Source organism: Erinaceus europaeus, chromosome 1 (assembly GCF_950295315.1).
Source record: "Erinaceus europaeus chromosome 1, mEriEur2.1, whole genome shotgun sequence".
Classification (NCBI taxonomy): Eukaryota; Metazoa; Chordata; class Mammalia; order Eulipotyphla; family Erinaceidae; genus Erinaceus; species Erinaceus europaeus.
The window spans coordinates 21,444,302-21,459,468 of NC_080162.1; the positions used below are offsets into that span (position 1 = coordinate 21,444,302).

General features: G+C 52.7%; 1 protein-coding gene across 1 annotated transcript in view; it reads left to right on the top strand.

The window, feature by feature from the left end:
• The window catches only part of LOC103114489 (collagen alpha-1(XIII) chain), a 90,615-nt gene that overhangs the window by 41,497 nt on the left and 33,951 nt on the right, over positions 1–15,167 (top strand). The window contains exons 16-22 of the mRNA XM_060189939.1: positions 5,202–5,246; positions 6,027–6,059; positions 6,655–6,681; positions 12,476–12,529; positions 13,567–13,653; positions 13,832–13,885; positions 15,067–15,111. Of these exons, the coding sequence (XP_060045922.1) occupies positions 5,202–5,246; positions 6,027–6,059; positions 6,655–6,681; positions 12,476–12,529; positions 13,567–13,653; positions 13,832–13,885; positions 15,067–15,111 (345 nt within the window). The remainder of the gene's footprint in view (positions 1–5,201; positions 5,247–6,026; positions 6,060–6,654; positions 6,682–12,475; positions 12,530–13,566; positions 13,654–13,831; positions 13,886–15,066; positions 15,112–15,167) is intronic.

Consider the following 15,167-nt stretch of genomic DNA (forward strand, 5'->3'; position numbering starts at 1 on the left):
TGATGAGGGCGGGCTCTGCAAGAGAGCTGGTGGGAGAAGCTGCGGCCAGCCAGGAAAGGCCTCCAGACTGTCCCTGTTTCTGCCCACCTGCCAGGTCTTTCTTAGCCACCATGACTGCAGTCCACAGCTTCCAGTCTGGCAGTCAAGCGTGGGGTTCTTGACCCTAGAGTTCAGGAGTCAGGCTCCAGATAGATGGTGAATGGCCCTAACCACAGAGCTGCAGCCTCTGCCATCCATGCTCCCTCTACCTGGGTCACTCCAGCTGCAGAGTGACCTGTGACTGAGAGCCCATAGGGAAGGCTCCTAGGGGCTGCTGGCAGCAAGCTTGAAAAGTCAGAGGCAGAGAGATTAAGCTGGACCCTGGGACTATGATAGACTGAGACTTCCCCCACCCTTAACCACAGTTCAGCATGATTCCAAACTTGAACTGTATTTTTTTTTTCGCCAGGGTTATCACTATGGCTTGGTACTGGTGTTATGGATCCACCACTCCCGATGACCATTGTTTCTTTTTTCTTCTTCTTTCTATTTCTATTTTTATTTGTTAGAGCAAGGAGAAAATGAGAGGGGGTGGGGGAGATAGAGAAGGAGATAGACACCTGCAGGCCGGGTGCTTCAGTGTTCATGAAGCTATCCCCCCTACAGGGGGTATGGGGGGCACTGGGCTCAAGCCTGGGTCCTTGAGTGTGATACCGTGTGCATTCAACCAGGTAAGTCACCACCTGACCCCCTCCAAACTTGAATCTTTGAACAGGGACACTTTTAAGAAGGGATGTGGGACAAAAGGACTTCTAGATATGTTCTGACAAAGACATGCTCAAGAAAAGCTATAAACAGCAGTGTGCCCTAGCCTTTAAAATACCTACCAGATAGCACAAGAGGTGGTGCAGTGTGGCTAGTGTGTTGGACTTAAAAGCTTGAGGTCCTGAGTTCAATCCCGGCATCACATGCACCACAATAATGCTCTGGTTCTCCCTTGCCTTCTCAGTCTCTCTCTCTCAAGTTAATAAAACAATAGAAATGAAGTAGCTGTTAAACACACACACACACACACACACACACACACACACACACACACACACATCCCTCTTGAATTCCCTGCCCTTGCCTGCAGCCACTCCGGAGCCCTTGGTAATGACTCTCACCCCTTGCTCCCCTCACCCACCTGGAAGACAAGCCCAGCCCCCAGGTTCAGAGGTCATGCTGGTGCAGGCCCATCAGACCAGTCCTGGAGAAAGAAACTAATGAAAGTAGAATGAGCCTGCAGGGTGGGGTCAGTAAGGGGGCACCCCTGCTTCCTGCCCAGGAAAGGGGTGGGAGTGAGAAAGGTCCTGAGCTGGGGACCCAGGGAGCCTGATTCACTTAATGATGAGGAGGCTTGACCCAGAGTGGATGCAGGGCGCAGGTCAGCTGCCCTAGTGAGAAAGGCTGCCTCCCTAGGAGGTTGGTTCCCAGGGGCCCCGAGTTCCTTGAGTGCACAGTTGTCTTTATGTACAGATCAACCCCAATTATCTCAGAAGCCCTCCCTCCCAGGTTTCCCTTTGCACAGCATATGCAGAGATGGGAGAGAGAATCAGAGACAGCGGTGAGGCAGTCTGTCCCTTCCTTCCCTACAGAAGCCACCAGAAGCTAGGGAAGGAGGGGAAAAGTTGCTAAGGTCCACTGAGACACCTGCAGCAGCTCTGTCCCAGGAGCTGGGGTCCCTCCCTGGCAGAGCCTTGTTCTGGAACTGTCCATAGACCTTGGGGGCCCTCTCCCACTTTGGCTTTTTTCCCTCCTAGAGGCCTGACAGAGGCAGGGCTAGGGGTGAAAGGAGAAAGAGGGAGGGACAGGAGATGGTCTAATCTCATGTGGCAGACAAAAATCCTGGGCTCAGAGAGGGAAAGTGGTTTATCTGGGGTCACACAGACAGCTTTTCCTGATTCCCAGCTCAGCTCCCCAAAATAGAAGCAGGCAGAAGAGGGCAGGTCCCTGGGGGAAGGTCGAGGGAGCGGGGAGGGATGTCTAGGAGATCCTGTAGAGTCAGGGCCTCATAAGCTGCACTCCACCCCCTCCCTGTCCACCCCCCCCAGGAAGCTTTGTCTGGTTTGCTAGGGCTGAGTTAAGCTAACTGTTATTCGGAGTAGTAACTGGGGACTCTGTCCCTTTGAAGGAAACTGGAGCAGGAGTGTTCAGGGGTTGTGGGTTTTGAGACCATCAGGGCTGGCTGTGTCCAGAATTCAGATGAGGTCCCATAGCGCCCTCTACTGGCCACAGAACACACTCACACAGATCAGATCACAGTCAGATCCCTGCCCAATTCTCTTCACTGGAAGCCTGTTAAAGACCCAGCACCAAACTAAGCTGCCCTCATACCCTGACCCCTTCATCCCTAAAATGTTCAGACCTGATGGCTCTCAAGCACAGGGGAGCTTTATCCCGCTTTCAACCCGCAGAAGCTGCCTAATAGACATGGACAGAACATCAGCCCATCTGATGCTTGGGGTTGGTCTAGAGAAAGGGGTCCCCAGGCCTTTCTGGGCAAAGGCTTACATTCAGGTCGTTGTTCTGGGTGAGCTTGCCCAGTGTTCCCAGCCTCTCTGTTGTTAAAATTCGTAAGGCTCTTGCCGGGCCGGCTTGCTTCACGGTGGTGAACAGAGATGCGGAGACAACGGCTGGGCAGGGAAGCTGTATTTCTTTATTCAGGAACAACGATTCATAAACTAAGACAAACTAATCACCAAACAGAACTCTGCTGTCTCTTTGCGGCAGCGCAAGCACTCTTTCTTTTTCTCTGGAACTCAGGAACCCTCTCCCTTACTCTCGAACTCAGAAACTCTCGCACTCTCGAACTCAGGAACTCAGGAACTCTCTAACTCTGGCACTCTGGAACTCTCGTACTGGGGAACCCCCTGAAACTCTTCCACTGTGGAACTCTCTCTTACTCTGTAACTCTGAAACTCTCGAACTCAGGAACCCTCTCCCGGGGTTCCTCTGGGGCGGGGCCAAGCGGGCCCGCGAAATTAGCAGGCCTGATCCAATTCTCTTGGCGGGGGGAGGGCTAGGACAAACCAATGTAAAGCATACGACACTCTCTGAGTGATAGTTTGCACCCCTGTGAAATGGCTACAGCAGATGGGATCCTTGAAAACTAACTAGAGGAAGGATGGCACCCTTTGCCAGGTGTCGGGACAGAGAAGGAAGGTGCCTTTTCCTGCTCCATCTCACAAGAGGGGTGGGTCTCTAGAATGCAGTGGTAAGGGAATCTGGGTCACCAGTTTATCTCCTCTGTTCACTTCCAAGCCTGTGGGTCAGGGGCCCAGGTGGGTCGGGGTGAAGGAGTGTCTGCATTTAGAGCTAAAGATTCTGAGTCTCTGGCTGAGTTTAGAGACTTAGCCCAAAGAGGGTGGAGGTAAAACCCCACAGCTGGTGCAGTGGATAAAGCATTGGACTCTCAAACACAGTGGTTGCCACTGCACTAAGGACACAGCCATGGGCTATAGGGTAGAGTCAGAGTCTGCACATAAGATATGAGGTTTGGGGGGCTCAGGCAGTAGTGCAGCAGGTTAAGTGCAGGTGGAGCAAAGCGCAAGGACCGGCATAAGGATCCTAGTTCAAGCCCCCAGCTCCCCACCTGCAGGGGAATCACTTCACAGGTGGTGAAGCAGGTCTGCAGATGTCTATCTTTCTCTCCCCCTCTCTGTCTTCCCCTCCTCTCTCCATTTCTCTCTGTCCTATCCAATAACGAAGAACATCAAAAACAACAATAATAACCACAACAAGGCTACAACAAGGGCAACAAAAGGGGGAAAATGGCCTCCAGGAGCAGTGGATTCATGGTGCAGGCTCCGAGCCCCAGCAATAACCCTGGAGGCAAAAAAAAAAAGATATGAGGTTTGACCCAGCCACCCTGCCTCCCCACTCCCCCCACCAAATGATAATGAACAAGGTTTTAGATTTAGGAAACGACAGACAACCATAGAACCATGACATAGGTGATGGCTTCAGGGAATCAGTATGTCAGGATGATGGGAGTTGAGACTGGGGGGCGGGGGGAGGTAAGGTGCCTGGATCCTTCTCTACAATTAGTGCCAGCCAGTAGGGAGTGTTATCATCCAGCCCATGTGTTTGGAAGCTCACTTAGATGCCAAATGTTGAAGGACAGCAGCCCTAACCTTAGTGAGCAGAAAGGTAGGCTTCTTGTAAGATAACAGAGAAGAGATGGGAAGAGCTAGAGAGGTGAGGATGGGGGCACCAGCTGGTGAGCCTTGCAGCATGAGCTTCAGCCCACTGTACCTGGGCCTGACTGGAGAAGCAGGATCTGGCAAGATCCAGTGTGTTAGTACCGTGCAGGCCCAGAAGCAGGATGCTGGAAGCTGTCCTTTATCACCCAACAGCATCCTAGACCTTGACTGAAGTGTCCCATTGAGGCTTCATTTGGGATTCAACTCGTGAAGATAGGAATTGTCCTCCTCCCATAGCAGGTAGCTTTGGCTTACCTGCTCTCCAGCCCCCATCTGTCATTGACTGTCACCTGCAACTCCATCTCCTCTTTCCAAGGAAGTATAGACCTGTCTTCTTCCTGAATTTACTCTTACATACATACAGTGAGAGAGAGAGAGAAAGAGAGAGAGGATTTCCATGAGGGCAGGGAGTGGGAGATGGAGCCTTGCAAAGATGGCAGAACAAGCCCCATGACGTCTGGGTGAGGCAACATGGGCTTCAGGCAACACCCTGCATCCATCCACACACTCCCCATGACCCACAGCACAGGCTAAGGTCCACATCCCTCAGGAAAGTCAGACTCCAGGAAGCTGGGAGGCAAGGGAAGCCCAGATGAAGAGGAAAGGAGGAAAGTCCATCCGGTAGTGTCTGAACAAGCCTCCGGAATGAGCATAGGTGTGGAATATGAGGTGAGCCTGGGAAGGAGGTGACAGGGCAGGTAAGTGACCATCTGGGTGTCCTTCTAAGGTAGTTGATCTAGAGCACATTTTCCCCACCACCATCCTTTCTCTTGTTCTGTGATCTGTCCTTTGGAGCCTTTGCCTGAGTCCACAGCTGAAAAAAGTGGTCCTCCAGGACCATGGCAGACTCCTCAAAGCACATCATGAGCTGGACAGCTGTCCCAAGCTGCTAGACCACCATTATCACGCACGTCCCTGGAGCCACATTTTAGGGACCTCATCTTCTCTTCTCATTGTGTCTTCTGCCTCTTCCTCCAGGGAGAACGGGGCATGCCAGGGATGCCCGGCAAACACGGAGCCAAGGTACCTGCCCCTTCCTGCCACCCTGAGTGAACCCTGAGGTGCCTTCCCAAGCCCCCAGCCCTCAGCCCCAAGCTCTGAGGTAGCTCTCACTCATGCCTTGCTGAAAAAAGTGGGTGCATATTTCTGGCCCCACCCGCACCCTGCACTGCCCCTCCTGTCCTTCAGGCTGAGGTGTTCCAGCTTGGCCCAGTCACCAACCCCCTTCTGGTGTGCACAAGTGCCCTCCTGGGTGTCTCTGGGTCAGGGCAAGTTTCTCGGGTCACTCAGATCTATCTTCCTGAGACCCATGTAGAGAGTGGAGACTCCCTAAGGGTCTCCTCCACTTGGGACCTCCTAAGTGGGACATTTGACAGCTTGTGTACTTCAAAGTAGGTGGCCTGAGACTGGTGTGGAAGTGGTGATCACCCCAAAGCACTCTCAGCCCCGGAGGGCACCCGTTCACATGGCTGCTGAGTATCCTTGAGTTTCCGGCACCCTTCTCTATTCTGATCCCCCTCTTCCCTCTCTTCCTGCTTTCCTTGTGACAGCCCCTTCCACCCAAGACACCCCCCTCCATGTAGGACGACTCCCTGCCATAGCTCCCCAAGGAGAAAGGTCTGAGGAGGGTGGGAGCCAGGGACCTCAGCCGTGTGCAGAGCCTCTTCCCCAGGCCCTCATGCTCTGGGCGGAGCTCAGCAGCCCCTTTCCTGAGACCCAGCAGCTGTGAGCAGCCTGCCTACATACCCTCCACCCCGGGCCCTTCCTCCTCGCCTCCCCACTGCCTCTCCCATTCTCTTGCAGGGGGCTCCTGGAATTGCTGTGGCAGCAGTGAAGGTCAGTGGAACGCTGTAACACCTCATGTGAGGGGCAGGATGGGAGACACACAATAACCACTGGCCACCAGGCCATGGGCAAAGAGTGACAGCGTTGGTGGGTGGCCTCTAGGCCAAGGAGAAGGTTGGCAGGGTCATGTGTCCCGATGCCTCATATAGACCAAAGCTCTCCCCCACTGGGTTCATCACCACCCAGCACTCAGCACTAAGCACCCAGCACCCAGCATAGGTTCTTTGACAGTAGGCAGAGGAAGCCCAGCATTTCACTCAGGCCTCAGAATTCTAAGTCCCTTTGGTGGGAAGTGGATGGCTGAGAACATCCCCACAAACACGGAGGTTAGATGTAAATCTCAAGGCAGCCTCCATTTCCAGGGGCACCATGTCCAAAGCAAGTATCTGCTCCTCTCCCTCCTTCTGGGGTGCTTCTCCCCTCACTGAGGAGAGAAGTAAGGAGACTTCTCTGTGCCAGCACTGTGTGGGCCCCCAGTCTGGGAAAGCCCTGGGCTGACTTCGCCCCTCCCTGCTTTGAGTGAGTTTATCTGTTCCGACCCCTCTCTTTCATTTCTTAACCTGAATCTTCTTTTTCATGCATTCAGGGTGAGCCAGGGGCCCCAGGAGCTAAGGTACTGACACGAGGCGTGTTCCGGGCTGCATGGGGGCAGGTGGAAAGGGGGGTGAGGTGGGGCTGCTGGTTTTCTCCCGGTTCTCTGAGGTCGGCCTGGGGCTGGGGGCCTGACAGCAGAGAGGGCCAAGGGAGCCTCCTGGCCAGGCACATTGCACATGCCTAGTCCATCCCTTCGCAGGCCAGGTGGCATGAACCAGCTTGGATGGGGCGGGGGTACTAGCCTCAGTGTCTGCAGGTCTCCCTGTCTCGCTTGTCTCAGACGATAGTGCCCAGTTCCCGTGGTCCAGTGGAGAGATCTAAGGACAGAGACTCTGCATGGGTTTCCTTACTGCAGACCTTTCAGTCCCCTGGATAAGACAGTGTGCACTAGGAAGCTCTGAAAAATGCCAACCCCAGGCAGCATTTTCAAACTTGATTGATCCAAGGTATCCTTCTAAGAGCAGCGGCGTGCAGGGCTCGTGTTCCAGAAGTGTTAGTCTGGTCTGAAATCACTGCCCACCCCACCCCACTCACCTGGCCATGCTTTTATCCATGACTTTCTCTTCTTACCCTCCAAGGGAGACCCAGGAGCAGCAGGGGAGCCGGGCCCCCCAGGCTTTGGAGGAAAGAGGGGACAGAGGGGAGGCTAGTGTCTCTGAGTGTGCACCTCCTTCATCCTGGCTTCCAGGGGTGCTCCTGCTAGCCTCACCCTCATAGCTGGCATGCTGACTACAGTGTTCTGGGAGGGCTCAGGGGTCCCCAGGAAGAGGTGAGTTCAGGGCTGACCTGCTCACCCTCAAGTTAGCTCAGAGCACATCTCCCTCCTTGAAGTCCTTGGTCACTGGGAGCAAGGCTCAGCAGGAGGCATCCTCTACCTCCCTTGTCTCCACCCCCAACCCTGAAAGGCTCTCTAGGGCAGCACTGCTTCCTCTCCCTTTAACCCAGGCTGCCTCATGGGCACCCCGGCAAAGGCACAATGAGCACAGCCCAGGCTAGGCAGGACCTGCTGGGCACCTGCAGGCCTGGCTCCCCCTGCCTTGGCTGGACCTTTACCGGGCCTCCTCACACCCCTGGACAGCCTCCAGCATTCTGTCACTGTGCTTCTACCCAAGGACTGGTAGCAAGGAGATGACACCCAAAGGGGTGGTTTGTACCTTTCGTGCTCCAGCCGGAAATGCCACTGAGTCATGGGAACCACATGTGACCAGAGGGTCCTTCATTTACACTGTCACACACAATAACCACTGACCACCAGGCCCTGGAGGGTGGAGCCTCTCGTGGGATGCTGGGTGGAGGAGGGGGCGTCTTCTGACAGGATCTTCTGTAAACACAAAGTAACTTGTCTGTAACACAGAAAGCGGGGGTGGGGGATGGGGGGGTGGGGGGGTGGGGGGGGTGGGGGTGGGTGGTGGCTGGCTCTGCCACTGAGTCAGCAGGGCTCCTCCACTATCCCAGAGCCTCTTCATCCAGGCTGTGGGAACAGGCTCTGGTCTCTCCCAGGACTAGATCTCATTAGAAGGGAAGAAAGAGACATGTTTTAGGAGAAGAAGCTTATTAGGAAGGAGCCTTCATCTGCAGAGGTTAACATAGCGCCACAGAGTGGCTGGCTTAAACAGCAGAAATGCACAGTCCCTTTTGTTCTGGAAGCTAGATGTCTGGGGTCTTCTGGTTAGGGATGGGCCCTTTTAAGAACTGGGAGTGTGGTCTCCTCTGAGCCTCCCTCCTGGCTTCTTAATGTTGCTGACGCCCTTGTTGCTCACTAGCATTTAGAAGAATCACCCCAATCTCTGTCTTCACCTTCACAGGACCTTCTCCCTCTCTGCAGGCCTGTGCCCACATGTCCCCCTTGTAAAAGGACACAAATCATATTGGATTAAGGACCCCCTACTCCACTATGGCCTTGTAGCTTAGTTAACAATATCTCTAATGGTCCTATTTCCAAATGAGATTATATTATGAGACCCTGGGGGATAAGACCTCAACATCAAAAACAACAAAATTTGGAGAAGACAGAGTTCAACCCATAGCAACAGGCAAGCTTCTCAAACTTTTCCTTCAAAGGAGAAGCTCTGCTTACCTAGTTTTTGTCTCTTCTAGAAATGGGGAAAGGAGGTAGAAAGTTCTCCTTAGAATCTGGAACCTTAGGGTCCAGGCAGTGCACCCAGTTAAGCACACACAATACTATGATCAGGGGCTGACACAAGGATCCTGATTCGAGCCCCCAGGTCCCCACCTGCAGTAGGGGTGCTTCACAAGTGGTGATGCAGGTCTACAGATATGTGTCTTTCTCTCTCCTCTCTGTCTTCCCTCCTCTCTCAATTTCTCTCTGTCTTATCCACTAATAAAACTAATTTTACAAAGAAAAAAAATAGCCACCAGGAACAGTGGATTGGTAGTGCTGGCACTAAGCCCTGGCGATAATCCTGGAGGCAAAAGAAAAAAAAAAAGAGAAAAGAAAGAAAGAAACTTGTTAAAATTTCGGAAGGCTCTGGTCGGGCTGGCTTGCTTCACGGCGGGTAACAGAGACGCGGAGACAACGGCTGGGCAGGGCAGCTGTATTTCTTTATTCAGGAACAACGATTCATAAACTAAGACAAACTAATCACCAAACAGAACTCTGCTGTCTCTTTGCGGCGGCGCAAGCACTCTCTCTTTTACTCTGGAACTCAGGAACCCTCTCCCTTACTCTCGAACTCAGAAACTCTCGCACTCTCGAACTCCGGAACTCAGGAACTCTGTCACTGGGGAACTCAGGAACTCTCAGACTCCGGAACCCTCTCCCAGGGTCCCTTGAGGCGGGGCCAAGCAGGCCCGCGAAATTAACAGGACTCATCCAATTCTCTTGGAGGGGGAGGGCTAGAACAAGCCAATGTAAAGCATACGACAATTCCCCCTTTTCTTTTTAACTAAATGACTATAGTATCAAGGGTGTGGGGTGAACAGAAACATATATAACCAAAACCAGCATGTTGCCAAGGGAAGGCCTGAGGGGGCCATATCTGAAAAAAAAAAACATTTCTTGCCTCTGGGGGGCTACTTGCCTCGACGGGCATTTGCATGGGGGCGGGGAACGGCCTAGGGTCCCAAAGGCAGCTGGCTGCAACTTACTTACTATGAAACAAAACTTGTTATTAGCATATCTACTGCACGATCTAACATTTCTAATAGAGAAGGAATTTGAGACTTTTACATATCAACAACGTCTTTTAACCTTTTGTTACACCCATTCAAGATGGAGACACACCCTAGGTGTGGGCCAGAGAGGAAACCTCAGGCATGAGAATAATTAGCATAGCCATTGTGCGATCTACCATTTCTAATAGAGAAGGTAGTGTTTTACATATCAACAAGTCTATTTAACCTTTTGTTTAGACCAACTTAGTTGAAATATATTGATTGTTAACTAATTTTTACCTCAGACTTTAAATGTAAGTTAATTTTTATCTTTATGAGAATTACGTTGAAAACCTTTTTCATTTATCTTTGACTAGTAAGAATTTAGCCTTAAAGCTACTGTTTACCAAACTTTAAACATACACATAAACATAGTGATTAATACACGAGGAGAGAAACCTTTGTTACGAAGACATGTCATTTTAAACACGAATTTAAATCTATATTGTCTTAGTTGTTGGGGGGGGGTTCACCATCCGGAGGTGGCTTCCCGCGCAGCTCCACTTCTAGGAATTGCAGGTTGCGATCTCTGCACGAATCTCTGCGTACTCCAGCTTGTCTGCCTTCAGACCGGACCGGCGGCTGGAGGTCTCGTGTGCCCAGTTTCGGCAGGGAGCCCGGGGGTCCGGGAGGCCCGGGATGGTTCCAGAATTCATAGAAAGAGGGCAGGCAGGCCATCTTTGTAGAAGGCGTGAGCCTAGGTGCCCAGGGGTGGTGGCCATGATAGAATGCCGCGGCCCTGCCCCATGGCCCTGCCATGTCTGCTGCCCTGTTCGCAGTGGCCGAGCAGTGTGGAGGGATCACGCGTCCAGTGCCCTGCGCCACGCGGTGGAGAGCCGGCTCCTGTGGGCTGGCCTCAGGCTCTTGCATGTTGGCCTCGGGCTCCAGCATGTTGGCCTCAGGCTCCAGCATGTTGGCATCGGGCTCCAGCATGTTGGCCTCAGGCTCCAGCATGTTGGCATCGGGCTCCAGCATGTTGGCATCGGGCTCTAGCGTGCTGGCATCGGGCTCTTGCATGGTGGCGTAGGCCTCCTGCGGGCTGCGGGGCTGCGGGGCTGCGGGCGCGGTGCGCGGGGTTGTCTGGGCGCAGCCGGCTGGCTGGCTGTTTGACCAGGTGGAAACAGCAGCTCCGAGCCTTGCCTCCCGCCCGCTGGCTCTTCCCGCTGGCTGTTCTGAGTTCGCTCGAGCGAGCGAGTGGAAACCACAGAGTGGTCCAGAGATAAATGTTCCAGAAACAGCAAAACAGTCTCGTGAAGAAAGAGCAGAGGCCTTTGGAGATCTCTTCACAAGCAGAAGAGAAGGCCATCGTGCATAGGTAGCCAAATTGTCTTTACTTATCTGAGAGATGCGCAGGTCAGGTCCACGTGGGCGCCATTTGTTGTTAAAATTTTCAGAGGCTCTTGCCGGGCCGGCCAGCTTCACATCGGGTAACAGAGACCAGACACACGGCTGGACAGGGAAGCTGTATTTCTTTATTCAGGAACAACGATTTATAAACTAAACCAAACTAATCACCAAACAGAACTCTGCTGTCTCTTTGCGGTGGCGCAAGCACTCTCTCTTTTACTCTGGAACTCAGGAACCCTCTCCCTTACTCTCGAACTCAGAAACTCTCGCACTCTCGAACTCCGGAACTCAGGAACTCTGTCACTGGGGAACTCAGGAACTCTCGGACTCCGGAACCCTCTCCCAGGGTCCCTTGGGGCGGGGCCAAGCAGGCCCGCGAAATTAACAGGACTCATCCAATTCTCTTGGAGGGGGAGGGCTAGAACAAGCCAATGTAAAGCATACGACAATTCCCCCTTTTCTTTTTAACTAAAATCAGAAACTGAAAGCTTGGGGGCCAGGTGGTGTGTCCACTTAAACACATGTAGTACTAAGCACAAGGTCCTGCGCAAGGATCTAGGTTCAAGACCCCATCTCCCCACCTGCAGGGGGACACTTCATAAGCAGTGAAGCAGGTCTTCAGGTGTCTTTCTTTCTCTTCTCTCTGCCTCTCTTCCTCTCTGCCTCTCCTCTCTGCCTCTTCCTCTCTGCCTTCCTCTCTGCCTCTCTGCCTCTCCTCATCTCTCAATTTCTCTTTGTCCTATCCAATAAAATGGGAAAAAATGGTCTCCAGGAGCAGGGTGAGCCAGCATGAGCCCCAGTGATAATCCCAGAAGCAAAAAACAAAACAAAACAAAACTGGAACCTCTAATTATTGGGTATTATGAATATGAAAAATAGCAACATAATTAAATCAAAGAGCACCCCCCACTACTGGCGTTCTGCACTACTAACCCAGCTCCAGGAGACCCCCAGGAAGGCTAATCCTCTTGGCCTTTGCTGCTGTTCTCCCTTCCCAGTTCACGAATGATGGATCTGGGGGTTCTGTGGTGCAGACTGTCACCAGTGTGAAGTGTCCTGAATGATGGATCTGGGGGTTCTGTGGTGCAGACTGTCACCAGTGTGAAGTGTCCCGAGGAAGGACTCAGACCCAAAGGGGTGTGGGGGAGGGGGAGGGATGCCACAAGGAAAACTGTCCTTCAGAAGATGCCCAAGGTGGGACACAGAGGGATGCTGAGCTCCCGCACTGGTGGGGTGGTGCCTTCTGGGACATTCTGGACCGTTTCTGATTCTACATTGTGTTTCCTTTGCAGGGTGAGCAGGGAGCAGCAGGCCCCCCTGGGCTTCCTGGCCTCCTGGGGCAGAAGGTGGGTATTGGTGAGATGGTGGTGATATGTCCTTTCCCACCCACATTTCTGCCCTGCACAGTCACACAGACAGCCCACACACACACACACACACACACTGGAGCCCCTCACTCCAGACTGGAAGCAGAGCAGCTGGCCCACAGTTAGCTTCTATTTCAGGGAAGGGGACTAGAGTACCATATGGGAGGCCCTCATTGGCCCAAAGATGTCCAGTCAGGAAGTCTAGTAACTGTGACCTGGCCAGAGTTCTAAGCATGAGGTCTACAGTCCACTAGCTCCACATAATCTCTGGGAGTTTTGTTTGTCTGTTGTCTTTTTAATAAGAGACTGGAGTTTAAATAAGGTTGAGGAGAGCTGCATGATACTGGCCCCTTGTAGAGTCACAGGACATGGGCCTGCCAGAGGCTCTGAGCACCCTGCAGAGATGGCACCTACAAGGACTCACTTCACTGAAGTTCCCCATCTCCTCCACTGTTTGGCCACCAGACAAACCCTTTGCTCATATTTCAAATATTCCTGGCCTGCTGAAGGTGGTTTCTGGGGGATATACTCTGAGAAACACAGCTGTAGCCCCAGGTGTGAATGTGTCTGTTGTTTCTGCTCCGAACCTGTTCCCATCCTGGAGCCCACCGGCCCCTTGTTCCTGCAAGGCAGGCCAAACCCAGGTGCCTGCTGCCTCCACTCCTTTGAAACATGAGGGGGTGAGGGACTGAGTGGTGCTGCACCTTGCAGAATGTACATCACCCAGGTCCAAGCTCCTGTCTCCAGCTACAGAGAGGAAGTTTCATGAGCAGTGCTTTAGATCTCTCTCTCTCTCTCTGTTTCTCTTTTGCCTTCACCCTCTCTCAAAAGAAAGAGAAGGGGGGGAATAGCCACAGGGAGTGGTGGAGCTGGACAGAGACCAAGCCCCAGCAATAACCCTGATAGCAAGAGAAAATAACTTTATGTGTAAGAGGAGCTGGAAGCCTCCTCCCACCAAAGCAACGCTATGATAACATGATAACGACTTCTCATTATCCTCCCCCACCCTCCCCCAGGGACAGAAAGGTGACAATGGCAACTCCATTGGTGGAGGAAGAGGGGAGCCGGGCCCCCCAGGACTCCCTGGGCCCCCAGGGCCAAAGGTGAGTCATTCTCTGGGATCAGTGTTCAAGAGAGGTGCTTTCCTGTGACCTTTATCCTGTCAGTTCTTGGGGGGGGGGGGTCTACATCCTGGGTTCTTGCTAAACTAGCTTTTGGCCCCTTGTTGGCGGCTGTCTGAGCTACCCTGCATGGCCTCACCCCATCTCTCTCCTTCCCCAGGGAGAGGCTGGTTCTGAAGGCCAGGCTGGTCCCCCAGGACTGCAAGGAGACAAGGTACAGAGACCACGGCTCTGAGTGTGGCAAGATGAGAGTTCAAGCCCCAGCTCAGAGAGGACTGGCCCTGGCCCTCCCTCCAGTCAGGCCCCTATGGCTTCCAGCTACCCTGGTTGGCTAGAACTTTGGAGAATCTTCCCCTGAGACAGGAGTCATACAAAGACTGGCTGGACATGTAAGCTGGGGAGTGATCCCCACCTCTCCAGCTCCCCTGCCACATTTAAGACTCAGAGTGCCATTGCCCTCACAGTGTGAGGCAAACATGATAACCATATAAGTGCTACATTGCAGAAACAAACTACCCCTCACTAGTGTATGAGGATTGCCGTGCTGTGAGGACAGGGCGGATGACAGGAAGCCCCACACTCCTTAAGCTGACCAGCTGCAGGGTCATCAGGAAAATTACACTGAAGCATTTGCTTTCCTTTGTTTTCAGCTTTTATCACAATTTTTTAAATTGTCTTCAGTGTCAGTATTTTGTAGAATAACTGGAACTGTGATGTGCTTTTCACAGTTTACACTGTTCCATCTACTCCCCATACTATGGCCATTTCCACAGGAACTTCCCTCCCACCCCCACCTGCCCTGGAAAGCCAGGTGACATTATGTTCGAGTCTTCTTAGTCTCTTCTCCTGGTCCCTGTACTTCACCCTGCAGTTGGGGTTCTTCATAAGCAGAAGAGGGCTCTTGTGACAATGAATGGCCACCCAGGCCCTTGACAGAAAGTTGCTGAGCCCCTGGCTTCCAGGACAGGATTGAATAGAGGAGCCAGGGACCTGCCCCCCCCAATCATGAGGCTGGCATGGGCTGGACACAAATGGGGTCACTAACTGGAACAGAAGGACAATCTAGGGGCTGGGCAGTGGCACACCCGGTTAAGCACACATAGTGCTAAGTAGAAGGACCTGCACAAGGATCTGGGTTTGAGCCCCTGCTCCCCACCTGCAAGGGGGACAGTTCATAAGTGATGAAGCAGGCCTGTAGGTGTCTTATTTTTCTCTCTTCCTCTTTATCTCTCCCTCCCCTCTCAATATCTCTCTGTCCTATCCAATAAAAAAAATAATAATAAATTTGAAAAAGGAGAGAATAGCTACCAGGAACTGTGGATTCGTAGTGCAGACACCAGGTTCTCTTGTACCCTTATTTATACCCATTTCTGGCCAATTTTTATCACACAACAGGGGGAGCCTGGAGCAACAGGAGAGCTGGGCCCAGCTGGCCCCAAGGTATGTGCAGTTCTGCCTGGTGTCACCACACTGTATGTTCCCTGTGCATAGCGCAG